Source organism: Pollicipes pollicipes, unplaced genomic scaffold (genome assembly GCF_011947565.3).
Source record: "Pollicipes pollicipes isolate AB1234 unplaced genomic scaffold, Ppol_2.1 Scaffold_3087;HRSCAF=3621_pilon_pilon_pilon, whole genome shotgun sequence".
Taxonomy (NCBI): domain Eukaryota; kingdom Metazoa; phylum Arthropoda; class Thecostraca; order Pollicipedomorpha; family Pollicipedidae; genus Pollicipes; species Pollicipes pollicipes.
Genome location: NW_023596225.1, coordinates 3,326,073 through 3,352,644, shown reverse-complemented (window position 1 = coordinate 3,352,644; position 26,572 = coordinate 3,326,073). Strand labels below are relative to the sequence as shown.

At 50.8% G+C, this 26,572-nt stretch overlaps 2 protein-coding genes across 2 annotated transcripts in view; one reads left to right on the top strand and one right to left on the bottom strand.

The window, feature by feature from the left end:
- The window catches only part of LOC119114941 (dipeptidyl peptidase 4), a 5,841-nt gene extending 1,449 nt beyond the window's left edge, over nucleotides 1-4,392 (top strand). Inside the window, exons 2-3 of the mRNA XM_037238996.1 lie at nucleotides 545-756; nucleotides 2,201-4,392. Of these exons, the coding sequence (XP_037094891.1) occupies nucleotides 545-756; nucleotides 2,201-2,350 (362 nt within the window). The 3' untranslated portion in view covers nucleotides 2,351-4,392. The remainder of the gene's footprint in view (nucleotides 1-544; nucleotides 757-2,200) is intronic.
- A 1,933-nt stretch (nucleotides 4,393-6,325) lies between these two features.
- Nucleotides 6,326-26,572, bottom strand: part of LOC119090524 (sodium- and chloride-dependent transporter XTRP3-like) — a 31,026-nt gene continuing 10,779 nt past the window's right edge. Inside the window, 8 exon segments of the mRNA XM_037213340.1 lie at nucleotides 6,326-6,616; nucleotides 6,978-7,103; nucleotides 8,996-9,133; nucleotides 12,468-12,607; nucleotides 12,609-12,628; nucleotides 13,608-13,809; nucleotides 17,194-17,372; nucleotides 22,436-22,637. Of these exon segments, the coding sequence (XP_037069235.1) occupies nucleotides 6,406-6,616; nucleotides 6,978-7,103; nucleotides 8,996-9,133; nucleotides 12,468-12,607; nucleotides 12,609-12,628; nucleotides 13,608-13,809; nucleotides 17,194-17,372; nucleotides 22,436-22,637 (1,218 nt within the window). The 3' untranslated portion in view covers nucleotides 6,326-6,405.

The following is a 26,572-nucleotide window of genomic DNA, read 5'->3' as shown; positions in this document are numbered from 1 at the left end:
CTCTCTCTCTCTCTCTCTCTCTCTCTCTTCTCTCTCTCTCTCTCTCCTCTCTCTCTCTCTCATATCTCTCTCTGCTTCTTATCTCTCTCTCTCTCTCTCCTCTCTCTCTCTCTCTCCTCTCTCTCTCTTCTCTCTCTCTCTCTCTCTCTCTCTCTCTCTCTCTCTCTTCTATCTCTCTCTCTCTCTCTCTCTATCTCTCTCTCTCTCTCTCTCTCTCTCTCTCTCTGCTCTCTCTCTCTCTCTCTCTCTCTCTCTCTCTCTCTCTCATCTCTCTCTCGCTCCTCTCTATCTCTCCTCTCTCTCATCTCCTCTCGCTCTCTCTCCTCTCTTCTCTCTCTCTCTCTATCTCCTCTCTTCTCTTCTCGCTCGCTTCGCTCTCGCTCTCGCTCTCGCTCTCGCTCTCGCTCTCGCTCTCGCTCTCGCTCTCGCTCTCGCTCTCGCTCTCGCTCTCTCTCAATGGGACTACGACACAGATATGACGATTTTTCCATCTGACGTCTGCTGCGTTTTTGTCGCTCTGTCACGTGCCCCGGGCGTCTGGCAGACTCGGCGTACACGGAGCGGTACATGGGTCTGCCGGGACCGCGCGGCAACTACCGGGGCTACGAGGAATCCGACCTTACCAGTCGGGCGGCGCTCTTCAAGAACAAGAACTTCTTTCTGATCCACGGCACGGCCGACGACAACGTGCACGTGCAGCACAGTATGCTGCTGTCGCGCGCCCTCATCAGGGCCGGCGTGTCCTTCCGGCAGCAGGTCAGACTGGTCGGGCGGCGGCAGCGGGTCAGACTGGTCGGGCGGCGGCAGCGGGTCAGACTGGTCGGGCGGCGGCAGCAGGTCAGGCTGTTTGGGCGGCGGCAGCGGGTCAGACTGGGCTGGCGGCGGCAGCTGGTCAGACTGATCTGGCGGAGCGCCGGCGCGAGGCGCGAGGTGCTCACGCTGGCGCCCATACCCGCACGTCCTACGCTGGGGCAGCAGGCGGCAGACGGACGGCAGGAAGACCGTTACATCGTTATACTGGGTAATAACCCTAGTATCTTACGAAAAAAGATATTAGGGTTATCGCGTAGGCTGTCCTTGCAGCTCATGTTCTTAAGCCGCCGGGCGTCCAGGGAAAACACTGATTTTCTTAATACCTTAAGAAATTACAACATAACTCAGCCTGACCATATTGTACGGAGCGTTTTGCCTCAAGTTGTTGTTATAATAGTAGTTCCTCCCAGTGGTAAATATTTAGCATTCCATCTGCTGTCTGACCGACAGTGGACTTGGTTTATGTCATAACTAGTGGGTATGAGGTGCAGGGGAAGGATCCCTTCCTGGTTTATGGCATAACTAGTGTGTATGAAGGGAGGGGAAAGGATCTCCCGACCACGAAATTGTATTCTAACCCTTCGGTCAAAAACAGGTAATGTAGACTTTGTAAGATATCCGAATCACCAGGTTTATGTACAATCTGACTTGCGAGCCGATAGTATATCATGTCGCGCTGCACAGCGTCGATGTTCAGCGTCTTGTCACGTTTTGTTATATCTCATACCAGCTGGGACAGCGGCGAAGCCCGTGTAATGCGTTGCTTCAGTCTACAAAGTACCGATTTGAGAGTACTGTAGTTAGTTTCACATCACGTGTGATAGTAGTGGATTAAAGGATCATCTTACCTAAACTTAATTTCAAGATATTCAGTGTTATACCGGCACGTCAACTATAAAGGCAGCGGGGGCCACGCTCTCCGCCTGGACTCTCAAGGGTGGTGAAACCATGTAAACCTGGTGATGTTTGGATCGTTCATGCAAATGTGTACATCAAATTAGCGATGTGTCTTATAATTATGCCACCCTTGGGGTAGTTATCAACAGCTCGTGGTATTTCTCCCGCATAGCAGTTTTGAGTTGGCGAGAGAGATGGTATTAATTTTCCTTCTGCACTGAGTCTTAAAGTGCGAAAAGTCCAACGTCACCGCGGTGTTCAGCTACTGCCGCAACACCAATTCCAACGCCAGAACGCCAGACATGTGAAGTCTGAGTCACAGCACACTCCAGCCAGAGTCGCCCAGAGTCAGATGAAAAGAAACGTGTTCGTTTGGCACTCCTTCCCACTTGGCTGGAGCAAGAACTCGTTAGTTGTTGTCTCCATGGTACTGCGCCCCTCCCTTGGACTCAATGTGTGTTAACGCTTTGATCACTCGCCTCTGTTGCAGATCTACCCGGACGAAAATCATTTCCTCTCTGGGGTAAAGAAGCACATGTTTACAATGATGGAGGACTTCATTGATCGCTGCTTCCTGCCGCCGAAGCGAATCATCGACGAAGCCCTCGAAAAGCTGCGCAAGAAAAAGAAAATACCATAGAAGACTTATAACCCTGTTCACCCACCTGTCTTGTCATTTCACTGCTGTAACTGATTTAGGGCGAAGGACATTTTAGCGATAGTTTTGATGATAATCCCTCGTAGTCATTAGAGCTGGTAGCTCATTACCGGCTGTGGCCGCTGCTAGTGCTGGCCTCAGTCGAGGTCTCGAGTTCCCGTCGGTACTTCAGTGCCGGTGAGTTGTTCTCAACTGCCTTGTTTTCCTGCGGCGGGCCGGCGGGCCGGGGCTGGTAATGGGTGGCGCTGATACTGGAGCTGCGCTCAGACACATACCCCGCCGCACCACCGAGCCGTGCTCAAGCGCGATTTCGCTCGGGCGCGGCAGCAGCTCGGCGTAGCCCTGGCAACGATAGGATGTTGGCAGCAGGACGGGGCGACGCTGTCCAAGTGGATACCGACTGCCCAGGCCAGCGGCCGGCGCCCTGCGCAGGCCGGGTCTGCACGCACGCCTCTGCTCGCGGCGCCGCCCAGCCCCAGCGGGCCTTCAGGCCTCAGTCACGTCCGCCCGGTCGCAGCGGCCACCTTCTGAGCGAGTTGTTGCATGAGCGGACCCGAACCGAGCTCTGCGCGCCGGCGGCCAGGCTCGACGATGTGTGAACCTTCGGACCGTGGGCGTGCGCCGGTGTCGCGGACGCCGACCGTGCCGGCGTGCTTCAGGTTATGTGCTGCGTCCGGTGTCCCGTGCTGCGACCGCCCGTCCGAGACGTGTCGGTCGGTAGCGGTGTCCACCCCACCCCGTCTGCAAGTACCTTATTGGTGTAGAGTTGGTCAATCCCAAGTGCCAATCATTTGGTGTGCGGTGTGCGTGGTCATGCTCCGGGCGCAGGCGGGAGACGCAATGGTGAACTGAGTCGGCCGGCGGTGTGGACTCCCTACAATGGCTGGCGCCCGCTCGGAGGTCACTCCCAGGTCATGTTACGGAGGTCGCTGGTGAAAACCGCGAGATGGGGAGAATGTAACGGGTCTTGATGCTCATTTGTTTGAAGGGCTGCTGGCTCGCCGTTGGTGATGTCAGAAGCCGGGTGGGATTACACCTGTTTATTCGCCACGATTCGCGTGTTATTGCGGTCCGGAGATCGCTTTGAAGCTGGTGTGCGGAGGCAATATTTCATGCGTTGGCATTTGTTCGTCGCCCATTGTTTGTGCTTTGTTGCCTGAGGTGGGTCTTGAGACATATGGAGGAGCGTCCTACGCTGAGCCTGGCGGCACTCTGACCCTGCGCTCAGCCCCGCGTGACCCGAGCAATACTTAGATAGCAGGCGGTGCGGGTGTGCACGACTGTCCCGGGCCACCGGGTGGAGCTGACCTTGACACGGACCCTGTACCGCCGCGGTGCCGCCCTCCTGTCTGGAGTCGCCCCAGCCTCTGTTCCGTGACGGTCGCAGCCCGGGCCCGGCGGGCACCGACAGGATCGGGCCGAAGTTCTGGAGATCGGCCGGCAGCTCATCAATCACGCGGGCTGTGTGTGAGACCTCTTCCGGCCACTGCAGACGTGACGCAGACTCTCTGAGCTCTGGCCGTAGTCTGGTCATTTCTCCCGAATAGCGTGTCTTTTTGGCCAGATTTCGCGTCCACAAGATTGCTGCTGGTCGTTCATGTATTCGTCGGCTCTCGCTATTGTCGCCTACTGCGCACTCGATATCTCCACAGGCCGCACTACATCCACGCCCGCGTGAGTCCTGTCCCTGATGTGTTGGCGGCGGCGCGTCAGGCGTCAGCGGTCTGGGCCGGCCGAAAGCCGCGAGGTTACGTAAGACCTTGCGCGGCAGGTGCCCGTTGGGTAATGTGTTTTCTTAACCGCATCTGTGTGTTAGCTGTTTTTCCAGTTTACGGTCGCCAGATTAGCTAGGTCGTACGCGCTCCCTCCGTAAGGCATAGCTGGCCGAGCGCTGTCTCATCAGGCGCGGGCCGGTCGGCACTCGCCGCCATTATCGAATCCATCGCTTTCATTTACGTCATTTGATGCCTAGCGCGTTTCACTGTTCCCACAAATTATGTATGTAATACATGCATAGCCATTTGGTGTGTTGTTTTGGTGGCAATTGGAATGATACTTGACATATACGCGCATGTCTCCATATTCAGCCGACGCAGCCCACTGTTCGACTTTTTTCGCCCATTTCCACGGGCGGGCGCCATTTCCACCCGCTGCCACATCGGTTCAGGTGCGAAGCACTCTGCTGACTGTGTATTTGGCTACGTGCTGCGATCTCCGCCAATGGGGCGCGGCGTCGCGCCGGCGGTCGGCGAGCGGCCGCCACAGCGCTCCCGCCTCCCCAACAGACACACGCACGCTGGAACAACGCCCAGTCTACACATCAGACACAGAAGCGACGAGACCTGGTCAGCTAGGAAGACGACATTGAGACATGGCCGTGTCCCGGCCGGAGGCGCAGGGGACAGGCGCCGAGCACCACAGCCCGGTTCTGGGGGCAGCGTCGGCGCGCGCTCGGCGCCGCCACGCGCGCCGGCGGAGGGCGGCGCCCGGCGCGGGAGGGCGCCGGTGCCGGGCCGCTGCCGTAGCCCGGCTACCGCAGAACCAACAGCTGAGCCGCTAGGGTACACACATGCTGCACCGTTGAGCACACGCACACACACATGAGCACATTGAAAAATGAGGGCAATAGGCTGCGGTTCTCATGCATTTACCAACGGTCAATTATTGCCTTCAAAAACATCCAAACTCGGCAGACACATCACCCTGGTGCACTCAAAGACTGATGACCTGATTGATTCATGGATCAATGTCGCGGTTCATCCAATTAGTTGGTCGTTTGACGGTTACAAGATTACGTCATAGGTGTGCCCCCATCGAGTAGCTTTTTTTAAAAGTGTGCCTCAGCGCTCCTCATCGTAATCAGTACGCGTCAACAGACCATCCTGGCCTTGCATTTTCTAAGCTTCGATTGCATTACATATTGCATACAAGTATTGCACTTGCTTTGATTGACATCCAGCACCACAGCATCGTTATATTTGTAGAGGTAGCACAGCCATGATCCTTTATTCCGAGCAGAGTGCTGGTGCCATTGTAAGACCGATAACAGCTCGTGCACGTGCATTGACTAAGTGATACGCATTTGAAGGAATTGCTATGCGTCCAGAGAAAAACTGAAAGAGTTGTGGTGTGCCGGCTGAAAGCCCACCAAAGGTTGTTTCTGTCACCTTCGCCCCAGTTGGCGCCATGTGCCTTTGTCGGGAGCATACTTGATTATTGCTGTGGTCCGTGTTAGCTGAATCGCAATGTCTAATACGAAATAAAAAAACACGAATAATTCTGACGTGATCAATAGTGAGAGGTGCAATGGTGCTGGTGCGGGAGACAGGGTATTAGCAAACACGTGGAATGACTGACTAGCTACACAACCTTCACAACGAAAGACGGTTATATTAATAACAGTAAGTGAATATCTAGCCATCATCCGCGGCAACTAGGCTATATTCACCGCCCTATCTTTGGAATAAAGCTCTTATCCTCACCGCGTTGGAACATCTAGAGTCCACACACAACCCGGTGTTACGCACCGTGCTAGCATATAACAAGATATATGTTGCATGTTATGCTAGTTAAGGTCAAACATCTGGAGCCACCTGGCCAATGTCTGGAGCCTTGTTCTGGAGTTTTGAACCTTCAGTCATCAACACATGTTCGTGTTGCTTAAGCAGGATACCCTCGTCAATATGTGTCGGGTAGGCCGATCCCTTGCCGCCACGACGAGAAAAACGCCTGAGCACCCACTGGCAAACGTCGGGTCGGTACCAGACCCTCGCTACCGAACTCCCCTGACCTGCAGCCGAGTCCAGCCTCCCCACTCAGGACGAAAGCGGCTAGCTTGGTTTGCGAGCTGAGACAGCTGCCAATGGACCGTCGGCCGGCGCGGCCTGCCCGCGCGTCGCTCGCGGCGAGCTTCCAGCCCGGGCCGGCAGAGGCGGCCGTGGAGCCCGAGCCGGCGAGCGTGGCTGGCTGGCCGGCCATGTGACGCGCGTGCGGGACAAGCCGGGCGCTGTCGGAGCGGGGCCGCTCCTCCGCAGCGCTCAAGGCCCGGCCACGGCCGTGTCCTCGTCCTCGTCGTCCTCGTAGGGCCCAGTGCGGAAGCAGCAGCCCTCGCTGCCGTCCTCGTGCAGACAGAAGAGGGTGCTCTCCAGCGCTGTCAGCTGGTGCGTCTTGACCGAGTGCATCTCGCGGAGGTCCGACACCGGGAACCAAGCCGGCTCCTCGGCCGGGATGACGTGTACACCCAGGTACCTGGCGCAGGGAGGTGGCGGAGGTCAGAGTGCGAGCTGCCCCACCGTCGGCTCCACTCCATCAGCTCGTCCGGATGTGCGGCGGAGTTTGCGTGCACGACGCATCGAAGCTGGTGACGTTTACAATCAGCTTGCTCTCGCACCATGTCGCTAAGACGCATATTTTTGTGCGGAGTTGAGGTGCGCTGATCTGAACGGCGTACAACCGTAGGCAGTTGCCTACTTCATGGAACGCGTGCGTAAGGGTACGCCAGCTAGTGGACAGCGCGCCAGCGGACTGTCCCGACACCCCTCAGCGTGGCGGTGCGGGAGCACCGGTCGGCGGCTGAGGGCGGGGCGGACCGCGGCACCAGCGCCCTCACCTCGCCAGCGCCACGCCCGGTATCCAGAGTGCGGAGATAAGCACGAGCACGGCGATCAGTCCCCAGGCCCAGTGCGGCCACAGTTTCGTGACTACGGTGGCACTAGCTGCGTCCCACGCCTGGTACCTGTCGCCAGCCGGACACGTCGACACGTGCGTTAGGGTCGGCTGGGAAGCATAGGGTGAGGCAGTGCCACTTAAGACACCCAGCGCATAGAACAATCACCACATTTGGTTATGTATACCAAGGCAAAAAGCAGGCCGTAGGGGCAAGTGCTTCCGCCTGCTGTAAACCTTTCATATTCGCATAGTGGCATGGGTAAGCATTTTTGAGAACCTAACATTATCATGTCATTGGCAACCACATCTCAGCACGCCAGGCTACATGTCCGACAACATTGTACCGAGGCTCTGCACAAAAAGTCCTTAGCAGCCTTTGATCATGTTGTCATATAACTTTGCAAATATTAGTTAGCTACAGACTGAAACCCCGAATCTAACGCTTCGCACGAACCGACAGCAAAACAACCACTACACTACAGATCAAGCAAGGTAAAAATCTCTCGCATCCACGATTTCCTTACAGACTATGGCGCTTGCCCAGCATGATACGAAATTTGCTTTACCTAGCTGTTCGCGTTTTTATATGAATTAAGTAACAAGTAACTGAGACAGCTAATCGTAGAAATGTAGACCCACAACTGAAGCTACGGCCACCATAATCCAGCGTTGCCTGTGTTTCAGGCCCGTGTTGGCGATTTGTTCCCAGTTATATTTGCTGCTTGTTGTATGACGGTCACCCCCACTCGGTCTGCACTGTTCGGCCGGCCGGCCCGCACAACCACCAGCTCTGAGCACGACAGCTGCACCCCCACGGAATCTGACTGTGATTACTGACGGCGTACTTGGACCGGCAGCGCCAGGCTCTGCTGGCTCAGTCCAGGGTGGGCAGGGGCGGGAGCTGGAAGGCAGAGCCCGGGCGGCGGCGGCCCCGGTCCGCGGCGCTCATCGGCGCTGGGCGCCCGCTGCATAAAGCCACAGAGCTGGAAGGCAGAGCCCGGGCGGCAGGCGGACCCGGGTCCGCGGCGCTCATCGGCACTGGGCACCAGCTGCATACAGCCACAGAGCTGGAAGGCAGAGCCCGGGCGGCAGGCGGACCCGGGTCCGCGGCGCTCATCGGCGCTGGGCGCCAGCTGCATACAGCCACAGAGCTGGAAGGCAGAGCCCGGGCGGCGGGCGGACCCGGGTCCGCGGCGCTCATCGGCGCTGGGCGCCAGCTGCATACAGCCACAGAGCTGGAAGGCAGAGCCCGGGCGGCAGGCGGACCCGGGTCCGCGGCGCTCATCGGCGCTGGGCGCCAGCTGCATACAGCCACAGAGCTGGAAGGCAGAGCCCGGGCGGCAGGCGGACCCGGGTCCGCGGCGCTCATCGGCGCTGGGCGCCAGCTGCATACAGCCACAGAGCTGGAAGGCAGAGCCCGGGCGGCAGGCGGGCCCGGGTCCGCGGCGCTCATCGGCGCTGGGCGCCAGCTGCATACAGCCACAGAGCTGGAAGGCAGAGCCCGGGCGGCAGGCGGACCCGGGTCCGCGGCGCTCATCGGCGCTGGGCGCCAGCTGCATACAGCCACAGAGCTGGAAGGCAGAGCCCGGGCGGCAGGCGGACCCGGGTCCGCGGCGCTCATCGGCGCTGGGCACCAGCTGCATACAGCCAAAAGGCATTCAGCCAGCAATCGGCTGCTAGGTTTTACTGCTGCTGTCAGATTGAGAGAACGTGGGCGCGCCAGGCGAGTGCATGCGAAAAAAAGAGGGTGGGGTGCTATTCCAAGAGCACTGGCGGAGCACGGGACAGAAAATCTGGCCGAAGGAAAGATCGGAATATCCGTATGGTCTTTGGGAGGGCTCGTGGAATAAACAGTCATAGCCCTGAGGTGTTTGGAATCTGCTCAAATGAGCTCAAGCTGACCGACGATTTTGAACCTCACCATGCCTGGCGGTCTACACCAAACCCCCAGTTACTTACCCTGCGCCATCTTTGATTTGTTTGACGATGGAGGCAACCAGGATGACGATCATTGTGAAAGGTGAGAGGTACTTCCAGCAGAACAGCCAGTACCAGTGAGGCCGCTTTCCCGTCATCATCTCGATGTCGTCACAGAACCTGTCCATCCAAACGTGTTATGTTTCCGAACAGCATCTGTCCGTATCTGTCTGAACAGTAACTGTATTCTGTTAAGTACTTACACAAGTGAAATCCGCTTCCTTCGCTACCAGGAAAAATGAACCCCACCCATGAAGCGGCGACTTCAGCGACCAACTGCTGAAACGTGTTCGAAATGCTTAAAAATTTACCGGGCATTCATAATTTCACGATTCGTGCAGCCGACAAAGCCATGTTTCTGCCTCCATTCCACCTAACGTAATGAATTCAGACAGGCGCGCAGGAGAGTGGAACTACCTCAGTTATTAGGATGCACCAGTTATCTGGGGACGAAAAACTACCAAGCCGTTACGCTGGTTACGATGGCTGCAATGTTATTTAGCCTTATTTGTTACAACTCAGGTGATAAAATGAGCTGTTCACGAGTAAAGGATCCTGAATAACACTACGATGCAGGCGGCATCGAGCGACGAGAGCCATTGCTGGGGCGGAGGTCTGACGTCTAAGCATTTGTTTAGAGTTTGAGCACATGCCCCCGACATTGTGATTTCGGAGTGAACAAGCGCCACGAGGACTGGCGAGTGCTGTTGTAGTGTTCGTATGACTTACAACCTACCCTCTGACCGTCCGGTCAGATGGGTGTAAAAATAATCAAATGCAGCAGGCCATCTTCACTAAAATAGCACCGAGGAAGCAGTGCGCTTGGATTACGAGAAGCAGACGGCGCAATGAACGCACGAATCATCGCTGCGGTGATCTGGGAAGGTGTTACAAGCGGCTGTAGCACATGGCCAAGCCTGTTTAAATATTCAGGCTGCATTTGAAATCGTACCAGTAAGTACGTAAGACACCTCGCAGCGAAAGGTATAATACGTTATAGACGACACAATGATGATAAAGTCACATTCGTTTGACCAATTTTAAATGGTATGAAGTGTAATTCAAATTTGTGTTTGTTATTGTTCTCGGTTTCAACCAGGTCATAACAGAGGGAATCACCAGAGCCAAGGCTTTAGCTGTTGTCTCGTCGTCTGCTTAATTCGCGGCACTTCGCAGAGCCACAAGCCAAAACCTACACGCCTTAATGATGTCCGCCGCCGCAGGTTATCATCTGTGATCTGCCACGCGTGCCAAATAGCTGGGCGGAGCTCTCTCTGCGCGCGGTCCACCCACCCAGACGAGCTATCTGCGTGGAACGGCGTGCCCTGATGAAGAGGCGGCTCGATACAAACAAGGTCTGACGCGACCGAGACGAGACGCCCCGCGGCGACGCTGGCCGAGCCGGCACCGGGAGATATCACCGGCGCCACGCGGCGAGACCTCCGCCGGTCGCCGGTCGCCGGCCGCGCCTCATTTGCCGTCGAGACGAGCGGTGTGGCCTGAGCCCGCGGACGGGACCGGCGCCGCGCCAGCGTCTGAGGCGGCCGGACACCGCTGCCTGCATTGCTAAGCCACGGATGAGATTTACGCTACAGTTTTGTTTTTTTGTTTTTTTTTTGTTTTGTTTTGGTGGCGAGGGGGATGTACACTGATAATATTGATGTTATGACTTATTCCGTAACATATGCACCTTATTGGTGCCCATTCTAATTTAAGAACCTTGATCAATCTTCATGGCAGAATAGCAAGGCAGTATATATAGATTAATATGTTATAACGTTGCTATTTCATATGCACACTTCGTCTCTCTCTCTCTCTCTCTCTCTCTCTCTCTCTCTCTCTCGCTCTCTCTTCTCTCTCTCTCTCTCTCTCTCTCTCTCTCTCTCTCTTCTCTCCTCTCTCTCCTCCCTCTCCTCTCTCTCTCCTCCTTTGCTCTCCTCTCTCTCTCTCTCTCTCCTCCGATACCCTCTCTCTCTCCCTCTCTCTCATCCTCTCTCTCCTCTCTCTCTCTATATATATATATATATATATATATATATATATATATATAGAGGAGAGAGGAGAGAGAGAGAGAGAGAGAGAGAGATATATATATATATATATATATATATATATATATATATATATATATATATATATATATATCACAATAACAGCACGGAAGAATGATGTACAATGAAGACTCACAAGTTTTCATGCAATTTCACAACTGTCGAATGTGTTCGTCATACGGTTAGACGACACGCGACGCGGCTCAGCCGACTTCCGCAGCCTCCTTCTATTCCCTGGGATGAAGCGCCGGCTGCAGTGCCTGTTAGCGCCCTGGTTCGGGCAGGCTCGGGTCGCTGGTGTCTGCCGCTGGTGGGGCGGAGCACGCGCGACGACAGACGCCGTGCGTGGTTACCGGACACGCCTGGTTATCTGACACCCGCCCTGCTATCTGCACGCGTCATCGGAGCACAGGCGCGCCAGGCCACCGCGGGCACATAGCAACCTTACGGTGCATAGTGAGAGAGGCCAGGTCACGCGCCAGGGCCCCGCTGCTCACCCGGCTGAACGCCTATCCGGCTCGTGGTTCAGATGGACCCTGTTCACGCTTACATTATTAGACAGGGGCTTGGTTGAGTATGAAACTGAAGTGCACGAAAACTAAAATATACTGGAGTGGAACCTCTCAGTTGGCATCTGGTCCACCAAAACAGCTTGTGAGTTTTGCCACGGAAGCTTTCTTAGCATGCATCTGTTTGCCATTTTACTTTCGCAAATTTGGTCACATGATACCAAAACCTACAGGACTGCACACGTGAAATGATGAACAAGCACATTCCGATGAAACAAGGGCGCTTCTGGAGGGCAAGTCAAATGAAGAAACATTGGTAAGTATCACGACATACCAAAGGTATCGCTCCTGTTGATTCTAGTTTTGGTGCGTTTCAGCTTCGTTACCAACTAAGGTCCCTGAGCACAAATACCAGCGTGAAAAGGCTACTGTTGTCCGCTCAGAACACCCCATTAGCTCTGTTGGTTCTAATCAGCGTTCCTCCACACCGGCTAGCTAAAGCCGCGGTCAGCTGAACAATCGCAGGACTGTAGCGCAGTGCACAGTGTGATAAACTATCCCAGCTAGCCTTTCCTGTCAACGCCACCGACTCGCTTTGAGCTTGTGTCTCATACAACAGCTGATGTTTTTGGCTGCACGGCCCCGTCGCACCTACCATCACAAATGTTTTACTCGGGGAATGGCACGTAAGCAGATTTTCGTCAGGGCCAAAGACCTATTAAACTTAAGTGGGGTAAATCGGGGGGGGGGGCACCAAGGAATTACCGTTAATTAACCTCACGGCCATGATGTTCAACGCATGCAGCATCTATTTCGATAATGGCGATAACAGTTTGGACTATCACGCTCTGCAGCAGCTCAGCCCTCAAGGTCCGGAGCTGGTAAGAGGCGTACCTCCTCAGGCCGTAGACCCAGGCGATGCCGAAGCATTCGAAGAGAGCCACGATGAGCAGCGGCAGGTTCCCACTGAAGTCGTCGAACAAGATGAAGAGGTAGTTTCCTGCACCGTGCGCGAACACCATCGAGATGCAGCAAGCAGATGACGCAGATGATGCCTGCACAGCACAGAGGCTAATCGGTAATGGAGATTGAGGCTCCGGGTACGACAGTTTCAGCAGAGGTGTGAAATGCGGCCTATTGTGCAAACGTGCAGCAAGCACGAACGATGATTGATAAAAAACGGGATAAAGCACGAACGCTAGTAGCGTTAACCACGGCGGATTATGTACGTACATTCTAAACGTTTTAAACATTTCTACCATAAAAGTAGCCATGAACAACTAAGAAAGTAAAGAAATCAAGGCTTCATAGTGCTGCGCTTTTTTCTCGGACCGGTGTTCCGTGATCAGCTTTAAACCGCTTGGGAGACTGTTTAAGTATGTCATATCACTGACGGGATTGGTATGCACCGGTATTCTCCTACAAATGAGGATCATAAACAGAGATACTAAATTTATCGCTTCCCGAGCTGTTAAAATATTCCTTCAGCGGTTTGACTGTGGCGTAACTTGCTTTCTTGCTTATCTGAAACGGGTCTCACTGCTAACACATGCCCCCTTCCCACGTCTTCTAATCCACACGCAAAAAGTTGCACGAGCTGTTGTGATATTTGTTTCATCGGTTTGCCGTCGCGTAGCTTGCTTCCTCGTGTGTCTGAAAAGTCTTCCTCCTAAATGTCAGCACATGCTCCCTTCTCGCACGTGCTTTGGCCGCCACGCCAGCATCGGACGGGCGCGAATTTATGCTATATATAGCTTTTGATTATGTACACAAGATGGAGCAATCATAAACCAAAAATTTCACCGCAATGGGTAGTGTTGTTTGTGCCCCATACCTGTCTAGAAGGGGGATAGACAGACGCACAAACACACAGACAGACTACACTCTTAAATTAGTGATTTAGGCCAGATAAATAAGCTTTTAGGCTAACTAAATAAGCGTAATAATAAGACCAAATAAATAAGCGTAACAAATATGCTAAAGCGTAAAGATGATAAAGATCGAACACGCTGCGCACACTGCATGCGAACTGACCCGTGAGCACCTCCTTCCGCAGGTTGGGGAACACTTTAAGGTCGACGATGGACGTGATGACGCCCTCGAGCGTGCCGAACTCGGAGTCGATGCCGAGCGTGAAGAGCATGAGGAAGAAGAGCACGGACCAGAACGGCGCCGCTGGGAACTGGTTGATGGCCTCGGTGAACACGATGAAGGCCAGGCCGGTGCCGGAGCCGGACTGAGGGAGCAGGACGCTCTGTATCCTCATCGACGTCACGTCAACTAGCGTACAGAGTGGCGACTACATATCGCTTGGAGTGTGAAGGGCACCACCGTCTGCATGCAGGACAGTTTGAGAGCCACTGACAGGGTCAGATTGCAGTGTGGCTGGCGAGGAGCGGCGTGGCGCGGGTGGGCGGCCGTGCTCCACGGAAGGCGGCCGCCCGTGCAGGGATGGACCCAGCGCCGCAGAGCAAAGTGCTCGCCGAAAAAAGCGCGGCCTTTGAAGAACGTCGCGTTGAAACGGACCTAACACAAACTGGGTAGCACCGTTATGCGGTATCAGTGGAGAGGACTGGAAACTTGGAGTGGGTGAGCGGACTTGAACGTGGATCTAGTCGCATACTGTGCACAGACAAATGCATGCTTGTAATCGCTCGACCACGCTAGATTGGTGAGCATTGCTAGCATCACGCTTCTGGAAGAGCGTGTTGATATTGGGAATGAGCGGGGACTGCAGTAGTGCAACACCGCACCTAAGATAACGGCGCACGAAGCCCAGCTGGCTAGTGTCGACGCTGAAATCCGTCCTCACTCGCGTTATGTGTGTGGCCCTGCCAAACTTCGGTGTAATCTATCGTCACTTAAGATGATGGCTACAGGTAACCGAGTGCCCGACAGCGATAGCAATCCATCAAAAGTCCCGTCGCCTTTCAGAAACCGGACTACGCTCCAACAAGTTTAGAATAACGGCTGTCTCGTCGCACAAGGAGCGGCTGGATCAGTGCTACCATATGAAGGCATGACTCCAGTAGAGATCAAGTGACTTACCCAAGCCAATCACTCGGTTCAATCTTCGGACTCAAGAAGTGGCACTGAAATCCCTTTAATGACGTGCTCTTATCCGGGGTTGCACAAGTCAGAGCAATGCTCCTTTGTTGCGATGATCATGTCGTAACTACTAGTTGGAGCTTCCCTCATCTCTCAATCTAATGAACTGGAAACAGGTAGCTATCACGTCCTGTGACGACTTCTGGATAGGCTTTAAAGCGCCACTGCATCGCACGAAAAAATGCCTAGTTTCATGATGTCTCCACCTTTGATGCTAAGGCACCAAATCCACTAGGCTCCTAGTAATTTTAAAATATTTCCGTAAATAAATCGCATGCCAGAGTGTTGCTAAGCTTTAATGCCCGGACATCACAGCAATCCTGTTCACGTGACTCCTAAATTCCATGTGAGTCCATTGTAAGAGCATACGTTTTCATTTGCAAAGCACACAAATTGCCAGCGACTATTTTGTTTTTTACGGTGACAAAAGTCCGGTAAGTTTCGTTTCCTGTTCCTCTTTTGATCCCATTTGTCGTCAGATGTGAAAATCTCTGTTGCAGGCGGAGACGAGAGAATATGGCATCATCTGACGCTCTGGCCATAGGGTTCCAACTCTCACTGCCGTTTCCGCTCGGTGCGGCGCCTGGTAAAGGGTGCAGCTGCTAACGTGCGTTCCAAGCGGTGGCACTACGATCCGTCATACCATGGGATCTTGGACACAACACCGGACTGAGCATACTCGTCACTACCAGGCCTCTGTAGCCGCTACTCCTGGTGTCTGAGGCACTTCGCCAGAAGTCGCCACGTATTGCGCTATTGCATAGATTAGTATGCATATGGAGTTCCTGGACCAATTTTTGCCGTCGGCTAATTGAAATCTCTACAGTTTGTGTGATCAGTACGCTGGGAGAGTATGCCATCAGTCAAAATGTTTTCGTTACCACATTCATGTCACTCTTCTTTAGTCGTAGCAACGACCGCGCTCGAAATAGAAGGAGTATAACTAGTTGCGGTGTCGATAATTGACACATCAATATTTTGCGTGGCAATTTTTTACGGTGCTCACATTTTGCACGCCGATATTTGGTGGAATCCATACCTTGCGCGGTTCATAACCTACGCAGCGTTATCCGGTGTTCGACTCTTTTGTATGTCGATAGGTGGGTTATCGCTCTTTTGTCTTGTGATCCTTAAATTGTTACATGCGAATTGCACAATTTTGTTAAGCGCCAAATTAAACCCAACAATTGCGCTGTGATAGCCAATACAGTTTAAATCCCTCGCACTTGATATGTATTGCGTACAATCTATGCTAATGTACACAAAACAGAAACTACGTTGCAAATAAAACACCCATACACCATACTTCTCTCATATAAATAAAAAGTCTACCACACTCCTCCGAAGTTCACAACCACCACCCCTGGCCCACTGACACAAAACGTTCTGTGTTGGCACGATTCTGCTGACAGTTCTTGTGCATTTGCGGCTGTGACGTCACTGCGGAGTCCCTAATTCTCGCAATGCTTAAGCGCTGAGTGAGCCTCTGGCTTTACTGCAGTATGCACTGGCGTGCAGTGCCAGCTGGAACCATCCACACCGCTATTTGGCCTGTCGCCAGCTATGGCTGTGTCAATGCAATGTGTGGCCACCCGCCATTACAAATCCAGACTTTCACTTCGAACGGGACGCTGTAGTCACCATGCCGCCACAGTATATATGAACGATTGCCTCTACGGACTTAAATATGATGCACATATACGTTTCTACCGATCACACCCATAGGGTTATTTCATATACCCGTATGTAACGCAGTAATTACTCTCGTCTGTCTCGATCGCCACACGGCTGCGATCAGTTCCCTTGCAGATGAAATTGATAGCGGTAAGAAAAGTTTGGTGTCAGTGGTGCGATGAGGACGGACGGGAATGGACCGTCCACCGCTGTCCGGTCCCTGGGAGCCGCCGCAGCAGCAGTGATGAACGATGAGCCAGTAACAACAGGTAATGGTAAACGCACACTAGCCGCCTAGAATCATGACTGATAGCGAGTTGCGTGTTAGACTGCACACTTTTGTCAAACCCACCAAAAAGAAGCTGGACGTCCCCGCAAAAATTTGGCAAAATTGGGATGTGGCATTGCCAATCAGATAATCAAAATAGCTATAACCCTTTTAAAACACTTGAAGGAATGTTGTCACACCATGATCACATTGGACGTTAGTGTGTGAATGATCACTATAGGCACCCTGTTCTGTGACAGGGTGCCTATTGGGGTTGTCTTTGTTTGCGTAAAGCAAGTAGCATCCGACTAGCGATAGGACTAATTGTCCATTTTGTGCCCTGACGCTAGAAAGACCCAGCATTTCACCGCTGCTTTGGGTCCGTCCGACGGGCGTTGACAGCGACCTTGACCAGCTACTGAGCAGGTCACACCTGGGGAGGGGCGTTGACACTTACCTTGACCAGATACTGCCGCAGGTCACACCTGGGGAGGGGCGTTGACACTGACCTTGACCAGCCACTGCTGCAGGCCGCATCCGAAGATGCAGGGAAGAGGTACTGACACTCACGTTAGCCAGCTCCTCCTGCAGGTCGCACTCCCGCAGGCCGGCCATCATGCGATCGTACACGTCTGGCGGCACGGTGACGTCGGTGGCTGCACCGGCGCCCAGGTAGCTGGCGATGCTGGCGTTCAGCTCCAGCTCCCGGGCGTGCAGACACCGGTTGTGCGTGTTGTGCGCCTTGAAACCTGCCGGCGGAACAATGTTTTGTGTTTTATATCTGGAGACGTGTCCTTAAGGTGTAGTTATTAAATCGTTCGGATCAAATGAGAAGCCACGGATGACAATTCCGATAGTTTTAGCACGCGCCCGGGCGGCCGGTTGAATACCCTACGCTCGAGTGGGGGGTCTATTTGACCCCCTACGCTCTCAAAAACTAAGATAGCGGACATACCTTACTCACAGGGGGGGGGGGGGAACTGTATGTGAACTCGCTTGCGTCGAAATTTCGGGCTCCTATGTCATGACCTTGGTTCAACTTAGGTAAAACAGTGTCAAACTCCAAATTGGCGTATCAAGTGTCCCTACACCTCCACATGCCACCGTCATGAAGCCAGATATCCGTTCTAAGGAAAAATTAAATTATGTTCAACTGAGGTTAATGGCCTTATCTGACCTTGGTGCGGCCAGCTGACAAAATACACACGAGATTGTCCCTATTTTGCCATAAGTGTCAGAGATTACGCTAGGCGGTATGTTGCTAAAAGCATAATGTTGGACGGGATCCTCTCAGGTCAGTGACCAAATCCGACAGTGAAAAAAATTCATGGAACAAGTATTTTACGGTCTCTGCTATAATTAAATTCAAAATGAGCATCAGAAACTACTCCATGAACCAAGCCTTCAAGTAAAAATCAGGTTGGTCGGACCTTCATACCTGCCGCAAGGTCAGCGGTATTGGCCGTAATTTTAAAGTTTTTTTTTTTTGTTACGTAAGAAACTATCCCAGTTATGTATTATTTTGCCCAACACTCCGTTGTCGCAACACATTGAACAGTTTCCTTTAAGTGCCCCTCGCTGACAGCTACGGCCTTGAACTGCCAGAGGTCAGCGACCTTACAAGGTAAATGTAATTTTTGTGCATCAAAAGATCCGCAATTCAATGCTCTACAGCTGTGCGAAGTTTGACGTGCCTTTGGCGAAGATGTCGCGCTTTTCAAAAATAATTTTGGAAAACCCTCCGGGGTTTAACTTGACACCCACCCGAACGCATCTTAAACGTAGAGATTGGCCGAACCATCGTGAACCAAGGTGTATACCAGCAGTATGTCCTTTCATGATACAAAATCTAGGTGCATATGAGTATATATATATATATATATATATATATATATATATATATATATATATAGATATATATATATATATATATTATATATAGATATATATATATATATATATATTATATATATGTTATATAATACATATATCCTCTCTCTCTCTCTCTCTCTCTCTATTCTCTCTCTCTCTCTATCTCTCTCTCTCTCTCTCTCTCTCTCTCTCTCTCTCTTATCTTCTCTCTCTCTCTCTCTTCTCTCTCTATCTTCTCTCTCTCTCCTCTATCTTTCTCTCTCTCTCTCTCTCTCTCTCTCTCTCTCTCTCTCTTCTCTCTCTCTCTCTCTCTCTCTCTCTCTCTCTCTCTCTCTCTCTCTCTCTCTCTCTCTCTCTCTCTCTTCTCTCTCTCTCTCTCTTTCTCTCTCTCTCTCTTTCTCCTCACTCTCTCTCTCTTCCTCTCCTCTCTCTCTCTCTCTCCTCTTCTCTCTATTCCTCTCTCTCTATCTCTCTTCTTCTCTCTTCTCTCTCTCTTCTTCTCTCCTCTCTCTCTCTCTCTCTCTATCTCTCTCTCTCTCTCTCTCTGCTCTCATCTCTCTCTCTCTCTCTCTCTCTCGTCTCTATCTCTATGTATATATATATAATATATTACTATTATATATATATATATATATATATATATATATATATGCGTGCGTACGTGCGTGCGTGCGCGCGCGCGCGTGTGTGTGTGTGTGTGTGTGTGTGTGTGTGTGTGTGTGTGTGTGTGTGTGTGTGTGTGTGTGTGTGTGTGTGTGTGTGTGTGTGTGTGTGCGGTACGGCATATATGTTTGTTAGTAACACCAGGGCAGCTCGGTGCAGTTACAGACGGCCGCTGGGTTGCAACAGAACTGGCTTCTGGCACCCCGCTGGGTCTCGCTTTCTTTATGGACTTGTTTATCTGCTGAGGCAGCAGTGTGGGTAGGCCAGCACCCGCGCGACAAGCTCATATGTTGTCTGCGAGGTCGCGCGTGGGATTAACTGAAGGTTTGAGCAGCGTAGGGCGGCGTGTAGAGCACATCAACAGATGGCTACGCTCTCGACACACTAGGTTGCAAATTATGCATGCATTTACGTTTCATATTTGCAAATTCCACGCACTTATGTCGAAGATCATTGCTGGTAAAATATACGCCCTACTGGGGGAAGCCAATTGCCCCCTCTCCCCTCCAGGCCGTTTAGAAGCTAAGAAAGAACGATGTGATAAAGACCACCGCGCTGCCTGTTGCTTATGTTCCCCAGTGGTATCCTCTTTTTTATTGGGTCAACAGATGATCACACACGTCACGAACAAATTTTGAGTATAGGTCAAATCATGGACAATCGTGACTTCCCCAAGCACTGTCCGTAAATTACGTAACGCCGCGCCCAGCCGACGATGACATAACCTTTCGCTGTGTCTTTTGCAGTTAATTACGCAGCGGCGAACTGTGCCATTTCAATCCGTGACCGACCACAGCGGGTCAAGTGGGAACCTCTTCGCATGATGAATATTAAAGAGTTCTGGTATCGGTCATTTCCTTTCCCGGAAATGATGCATTTCGGTTAAGTAGAGCAAAGAAAGATGCTATAGATCAGATTTAGTGACGAAGGTGACTTTCCGTAAAAAGTCTCGGGTCAATGACCTCATCTGACCTCGGGGTTGCAGAACTTGGCTCACTTGATTCGAATTACCGATGGTGATGTGGTGGATCCAGGCCCGGCCGGGGGGAAGCAGACCTCCTCCAACTGTTTTTGGGCGCGGATCAAGAGCTAACGGTTGCAGTAGCACGACATTTTTAGTACCTGTTGATCTACTAACCCGCGCCGAGTCGGTGGTTTCAGACAACCGCGCCCGGCCAGGGAGAAGTTGACTTCCCCTCCCCCGGGATCTCCAACTTTCACACACTGTATGAGGAAAATAAGATACCCTCTTAAAGGTCTCATCAAACCATGAAGAATGCACCCCGAATTTTTTACTTTAGGCCAAATGCTAGGTCACCAGAGGCCACGAAAGGTCAAAAACAGTCGTTTTGATGGATGCACTTGAAAGCTATGCAAACGCATCAGGACGCATCTTAAGGATACGGAATCAGCGTTAAGACTGTGGGACTTCATTCCAGTCATGTCTGTTCCCCCACATAGGTCAGGTCAGATTAGGTCACTGTTCAAAATTGATCCACCAGGGGCTTACAAGAAAGGTACTTTTCTTCACAATGTGCTTCTGATTAAGTTTATTTCATTACGTATAGATATAAGAAAAAGTATTCCAGACACCAAATTTTCATTCAGGGTGACCTAAAGGTCAACGAGGTCAACTTAGGTGGAGTTCATAAACCATTTGAAGGCAAATTTTTGAAGTTCTAACAGGGTCTATGTGACCAGTACCATACTTTTTGGGGTCAGAAATGATATATTGGACATCTACAGGTATTCAAGATCGTATAGCTCTTGTCTACATTGTACATAGTCCCTTCGATGCTTGGCAATGTATTTGCAACAAACTGAGAAAAGGTACGTTGGTACATGATATTAGACGCCATCACCTTCACAAACACGGCAGGGAGGTGGTTGTACACGTCGCACTTGTTCATCCAATTTCTTTGCTATTTGCAACAAACGCCATTGGCCTTGAGTGACCTAATATGACGACCTTTCATGACCTACTGTGATCTCATTATGCACTATAATTATATTTAACATGTTTTCAACGGTGGTTTCCAAATTTGCATCAAAAATTACCTAATAAAACTGTCCATGTTGAGCTCAACATCTGCTTTGCAGAAGGTACCCATAGAAAAAGGTTATGTCCTGGGCCAAGATCATATGTGCTGTGATTATTTGATGGTTGCACATGTGAGCATGACACCAAAACTACACAAAAATACGTACAAACTTGCATTATATACGAACAAATTGCAAACATCTACTTGGCTGCCTGGAACCTGGATCCTGGATCAATGACCTCGCATTTTCCGAAAAATGTGAAATAGACAAATCGCAGGTACTATCACGTTCTGTTAATGTACTAAATTTAAACAATGGCAAGCAATCAAAACAATTATGTGTGGTCAAGTTTTTTAGGGGCTGACCTCTTTGATCTGACATTGGCCACTGATCTTAAATTTCGTGTTGCTGCAAGCGTCCGTTTTTGACCTGTGCTCGAAATACCGCAGAGGGTAAGTCAACTTCCCCTCCTCCCCCTCCCCTCGGCCGGGGGGGGGGGGAGGAGGACATACATGCATATATATGCATGCTTAAGTATCTTTGGCCGGTCTCATGCACCACCATTATCACGCAGAACCTCGACACCCCACCAGTCTGGCGGCATTATCACGCAGAACCTCGACACCCCACCAGTCTGGCGGCATTATCACGCAGAACCTCGACACTCCACCAGTCAGAGCCTCGACACCCCACCAGTCAGAGCCTCGACACCCCACCATTCTCCGGCGGCATTCTCCCGGCACATTGAAGTCCTCGCCTCATATGCCAGCTGGTGGCGGATTTCCTCTCCCCATCGTCATTAGACGGCTAAGACGGCCGGCTCAATGAAGACGCTATCTTTTGGCACGTTCAGGCTAATGCAACACATATGGGACATGGGGAGGGGAGAGCTGCCGGGGAAGACCGAATTATTGAAGTGGCATCTGGAATCTGTTCTCCGTAGAAGAAAAATCGTGGAACATGTTCCCTTTGTAATCGGGGCGTTAGCTGAGGTGTGCATGGGGATTTTGAGAAGGGGAAAATTATTCGATTAAGGACACAACAGATCATATGACGAGCCTCATCTCGCGCTACTAACACGAGCTTCTTATAATGTGCTTTTAAGGGCATTGTCGATCAATCAAAGAATACACCTTTTTATGTTCGCAGCGCACAATCATTGAAACATCTGCGACTCGCCAAGAGATTCCTTTGATGAGACATATACGGCCCGCAAGAGCGGCTGGTGACCCACCTAGCACGGAGAAGACGACAATGCTGGCGAACATGGCGGTGCCGGCGTTCAGGAGGCCGACGGTGACGGCGTCGCGGAAGCAGTTGTTGTCAGGCGGGTTGTACGATGAGAAAGCAATCAGGCCACCGAAGCCCAGGCCGAACGAGAAGAAGATCTGCGTGCCCGCCTCCAGCCAGACCACCGGGTCCTTCAGCATCTGGAACTGCGCACAGCAACCGTAGGCTTTAGCACCCTGACTCTGCACAGCCACCAGGAACAGTGGTGCTTTCCTTTGTCCTCACTGAACAAGCAATGTGTCCTTTGGCAGTTCATCGCACACAATCGCGGCAGCCCGCAGCATATCAATTAAACATGCGGTGATTTCTTTTCTACCTGATGCTGTATTCAGCCACGATGTCCCATGCCGATTTTTGCGGTGCAGCTTGAGAGTATTTTGACAGGGATGACATTGGGGTAGATTTACCTAAAAGGCATGCATGTACCTTGCATAGCAATGCTAGCCTTCCTGCAGACCCGGACAATAATAACTCGGTGATCACTTACTGTCCACGGTCGTTTGAATTACTTATTACCACCGGCAATGTAGACAATTTGTTGGCAGTTTTGCACGCGGAAAAAGAATGACGTCACTCAGGGCACCTACCAAAGCGCGCAATAGAGTAATTACTACGCTTGTGCGGGCGCGTCAAGCGCGTTAACCACTACACCTCGATGAAGTGCGTGAAGAATGTACAGTACAAACAACTAATAAATCACACCCGTAACACCTGGTTTTAGATCGGTCCGGTTAGAGCGTTTTTGACCAGTAATGATCATCTCTGAGCTTTAGAACTCGCGAGAGGGAGCAATACTGGGATCATGGCGGCTTGTCACCAGGACCGAATTTTCCTATCGAGGAACGCGAGCTCAGGGTATGCGCTGGTTCTCGAGGGCCCCTTTCGTCAGTGGGTCACTAGGTGCTGCGAACGGCCGAGTCGTGGCTGCCGGCCGCCGTAGGCTATCTTGGAAGCGGGCCTTGCAACAAGGATTAACAGCTAAGCGGTGAAGTTAAAAACAACAATTATGAATACAAAATAAAGAATATAATAAAATGAATGTACAGCCGAAAATGAATTGAAGGGAACTTTCCACATTTGAAGATATTGAAGCGCAATAAGACATTATTGTTATCCTTATTCCTCGTATCATAATCAGGAGAAAGGAGGGATAGAGGCACTGATGTTTCGTCTACACGTTTTTTTTAGAAACGAATATGAGTAGCAGATTCGTGTGTGTTATGTTTTACATCTACAGGTACTCAGGAACGCACAGCTGTTGTCTACAATATACATAGTTCCTTCCACGCTTGGCAATGATTTGTAACAAACTGAAAATAGACACATTGGCACATGAAATTATACTTCAATAGCTTTACAAACACGAGAAGAAGGTGGTTACATGCGTCTCACTCGATCACCTACCTCTAGCACATGTCATTGACATTCGATAACCTTGACCTCATATTACCTTGCATGTTCTTACGTGATCTGTTGTGACCTTATTATGCATCATAATGATATCACAACATACTTTTAGTGGAGAATTCGAATGCTGCCTCCAAAATTACCTAATAAAGTTGCCTACGTTGAGCTCAGCATATGTTTTCCAGAAGGTAATCATAAAAGTAGGTCATGAACTGAGCCAATGTCATGTGCTCTGTGATCATATAATGGCTAGGAATGAGAGTAAGCACTTTTTTCCTCGTATAAAAACACTAAAACCACACAAAAATGCGTGCAAATTTGCATCATTTATGAAAATCCGAAAAGATGGCCTGACCACAGGTCCCTGACCTCGTTTACTTTAAAAAATCTGGAATACCCAAACTGCAGGCACCATCATGTTCTTTTACCCTAACAAGGTTGTGCGATGGCAAATGACCATCAAAAACGCTTTGTGTGGTCAGTTTTTAAGTGGTTAACCTCTTTGACTTGACTTAGGTCGCTGATCTTGGTAGTTGAAAATTTAAATTTTGCACAAAGAACGCTAACTTGATAGAAGAAGGGGTCAATAAAATCTTGTGTTGATGTGAGCGCTTTGTTTTGCCTTTACTCGAAAAACCGTAGGGGAAGGCAACTTCCCCGGCGGGGCGCGAATTAGCTATATGTATAATGTTCCTCGCATATACACTTGATTTAAGCGATATTGAAGCAAGCATTACATATGATGAAATAAAATGACTTATCACTACAGGTATGTTTTTTAGTGGAAAAGTTTGCTCTAGACAACAAACCTTTTCATATTGAGTTCATCATGGAACGTTTGCACGATAACACCCACTTGTAGTTTTTCAGTCTCCCGAGAGGTAGCTCGTGCTGGTGCTGGATGTGAACTGAACCAAATACCGCTATGTGGTCGTGTTTCGGTCCTTTCTCGTGGTGCTATATTAATGTTTTCACTTGAGTTTAAGGTGATGTCTTGCATTCACATGCTCGGTTATAGCACTATTCTGAAATTATTCGATAACGAGTCTTATTCTCGTTATAACCAAGAAGAATATTTAACTTATTGTGCAACAAACCACAAAACGTCATGAGTGTTAGATTCTTGCTTAGATTGCACAAAATTGGCTGAGACCAGTTGCCGGCCGCTATGTGTGGAAATCGTGGCCACGAATGCCAAATATGAACGAATCAGCAATTATGTCTTCTTGGTCTTGAGCTCCACATGGCTAGTGGAATGGTATGATTTGAACTACGCTGTTGTGGCGTCATTGATACCTGTGTAACCTTGGAATAGTCTGTACAAAGTAGTCTATACATCTTTGCGGGCATGTCGCTTAGGAACTAATGACTTTTAGGTCTTAAGAAGGCGCAGGCCATGAACTGCACGGAATGATCGTCAAGATGGCTATTCCAGTTGTATACTTCATACAAATGTGGAGCACTCCTTTTAAAAAGACGATGATGTCCAATGTTCCAGACATGAGACCAAGCCGCGTTTTAATGTAAAACACAATGTAACTTATCGAACAAGCTCAGAACTTAGTGTTGAAGTGGACAAGCTACTCTATCTATTTTGGCACGTGCCGGTAATAGCAACGTGAGTTAAGTCATATCGTTTCCCAAAAAACATGGCGAGAAAGCTTGGACGTTTTTACTGAAATTCTTGCCCTCTTGGTGTGCTTACTGAAGGCTTTGCGTTGCAGAGCTCATGGTAAGTAACTCACCTGTTACTTGCCCCAATGTGATTCGTTATTAGCATGTTTCACACCAGTATGGTATGCTGGTGTATTAACAGGCGTCCGGGTGGCCGGTTGGATACCCTTCGCTCGGGTGGGGGGGGGGGAATTTGACCCCCTGAGATCTGAGGAACAAGAGACCTAGAGATACCAAATTTACAGGATGGGTTCGATCGATGGGATTCGATGGGTTCAAAATCAGTCGATTTTGAAAGAAAAGGGCCAATAGATATGACTTGTACAGTATGAATTCATAAAGCGTACATCTGGCAAGCACTGATTAAAAGTCATTGCATTGAAGCTACACATTTAATCACATTGGGTCTGAAAGCACTAAAACTATCAGCAAAAGATCGGTTTTCACTGCATTATTACATAAAGGAATTCATCAGCCTCGGCGCCCTTCAGAATGGTCCGGATCTTACGCGTTCACCCTCGTCTGAGCAGCCTCGAATAGCCTTTGTGTGCGGGTCGATCCGACGGGCAGGTGCGGAGGAAACAGCAGCGTAGTTAGACGCGAGACTCTTATGTTGCTCGCGAAACGTTCTGAATACAAAGAGCGTCACGCTGCACTAACAGTTACGGCAAAGACAGAACCCGGATGGGTAGCAAAAGATCTTCATGGGCAAGAAGAGACTCGGCATGTCCGGAGGAAGAATAAGAGAAAAGCTTGATGGGGAATTAGTGATGTACTCGACCAATTGTGCACTGCACTGTGCGTTAATTGGTCGCTGTCGTCCAGATCATGCTGCAGTAATCTTATACAACTTCTCCTACAGCTAAATGAGCAATTATCTCTGTGACCTGCCAAGCGAGCTGATAATTGCCGAATGTGAGGCTCGTGTGGTTGAGTTCAGAAAGAGCCACAGCTGATGTGACACACAGCAAGAAGATGTGATTAAGGAAGGACCTGAGGG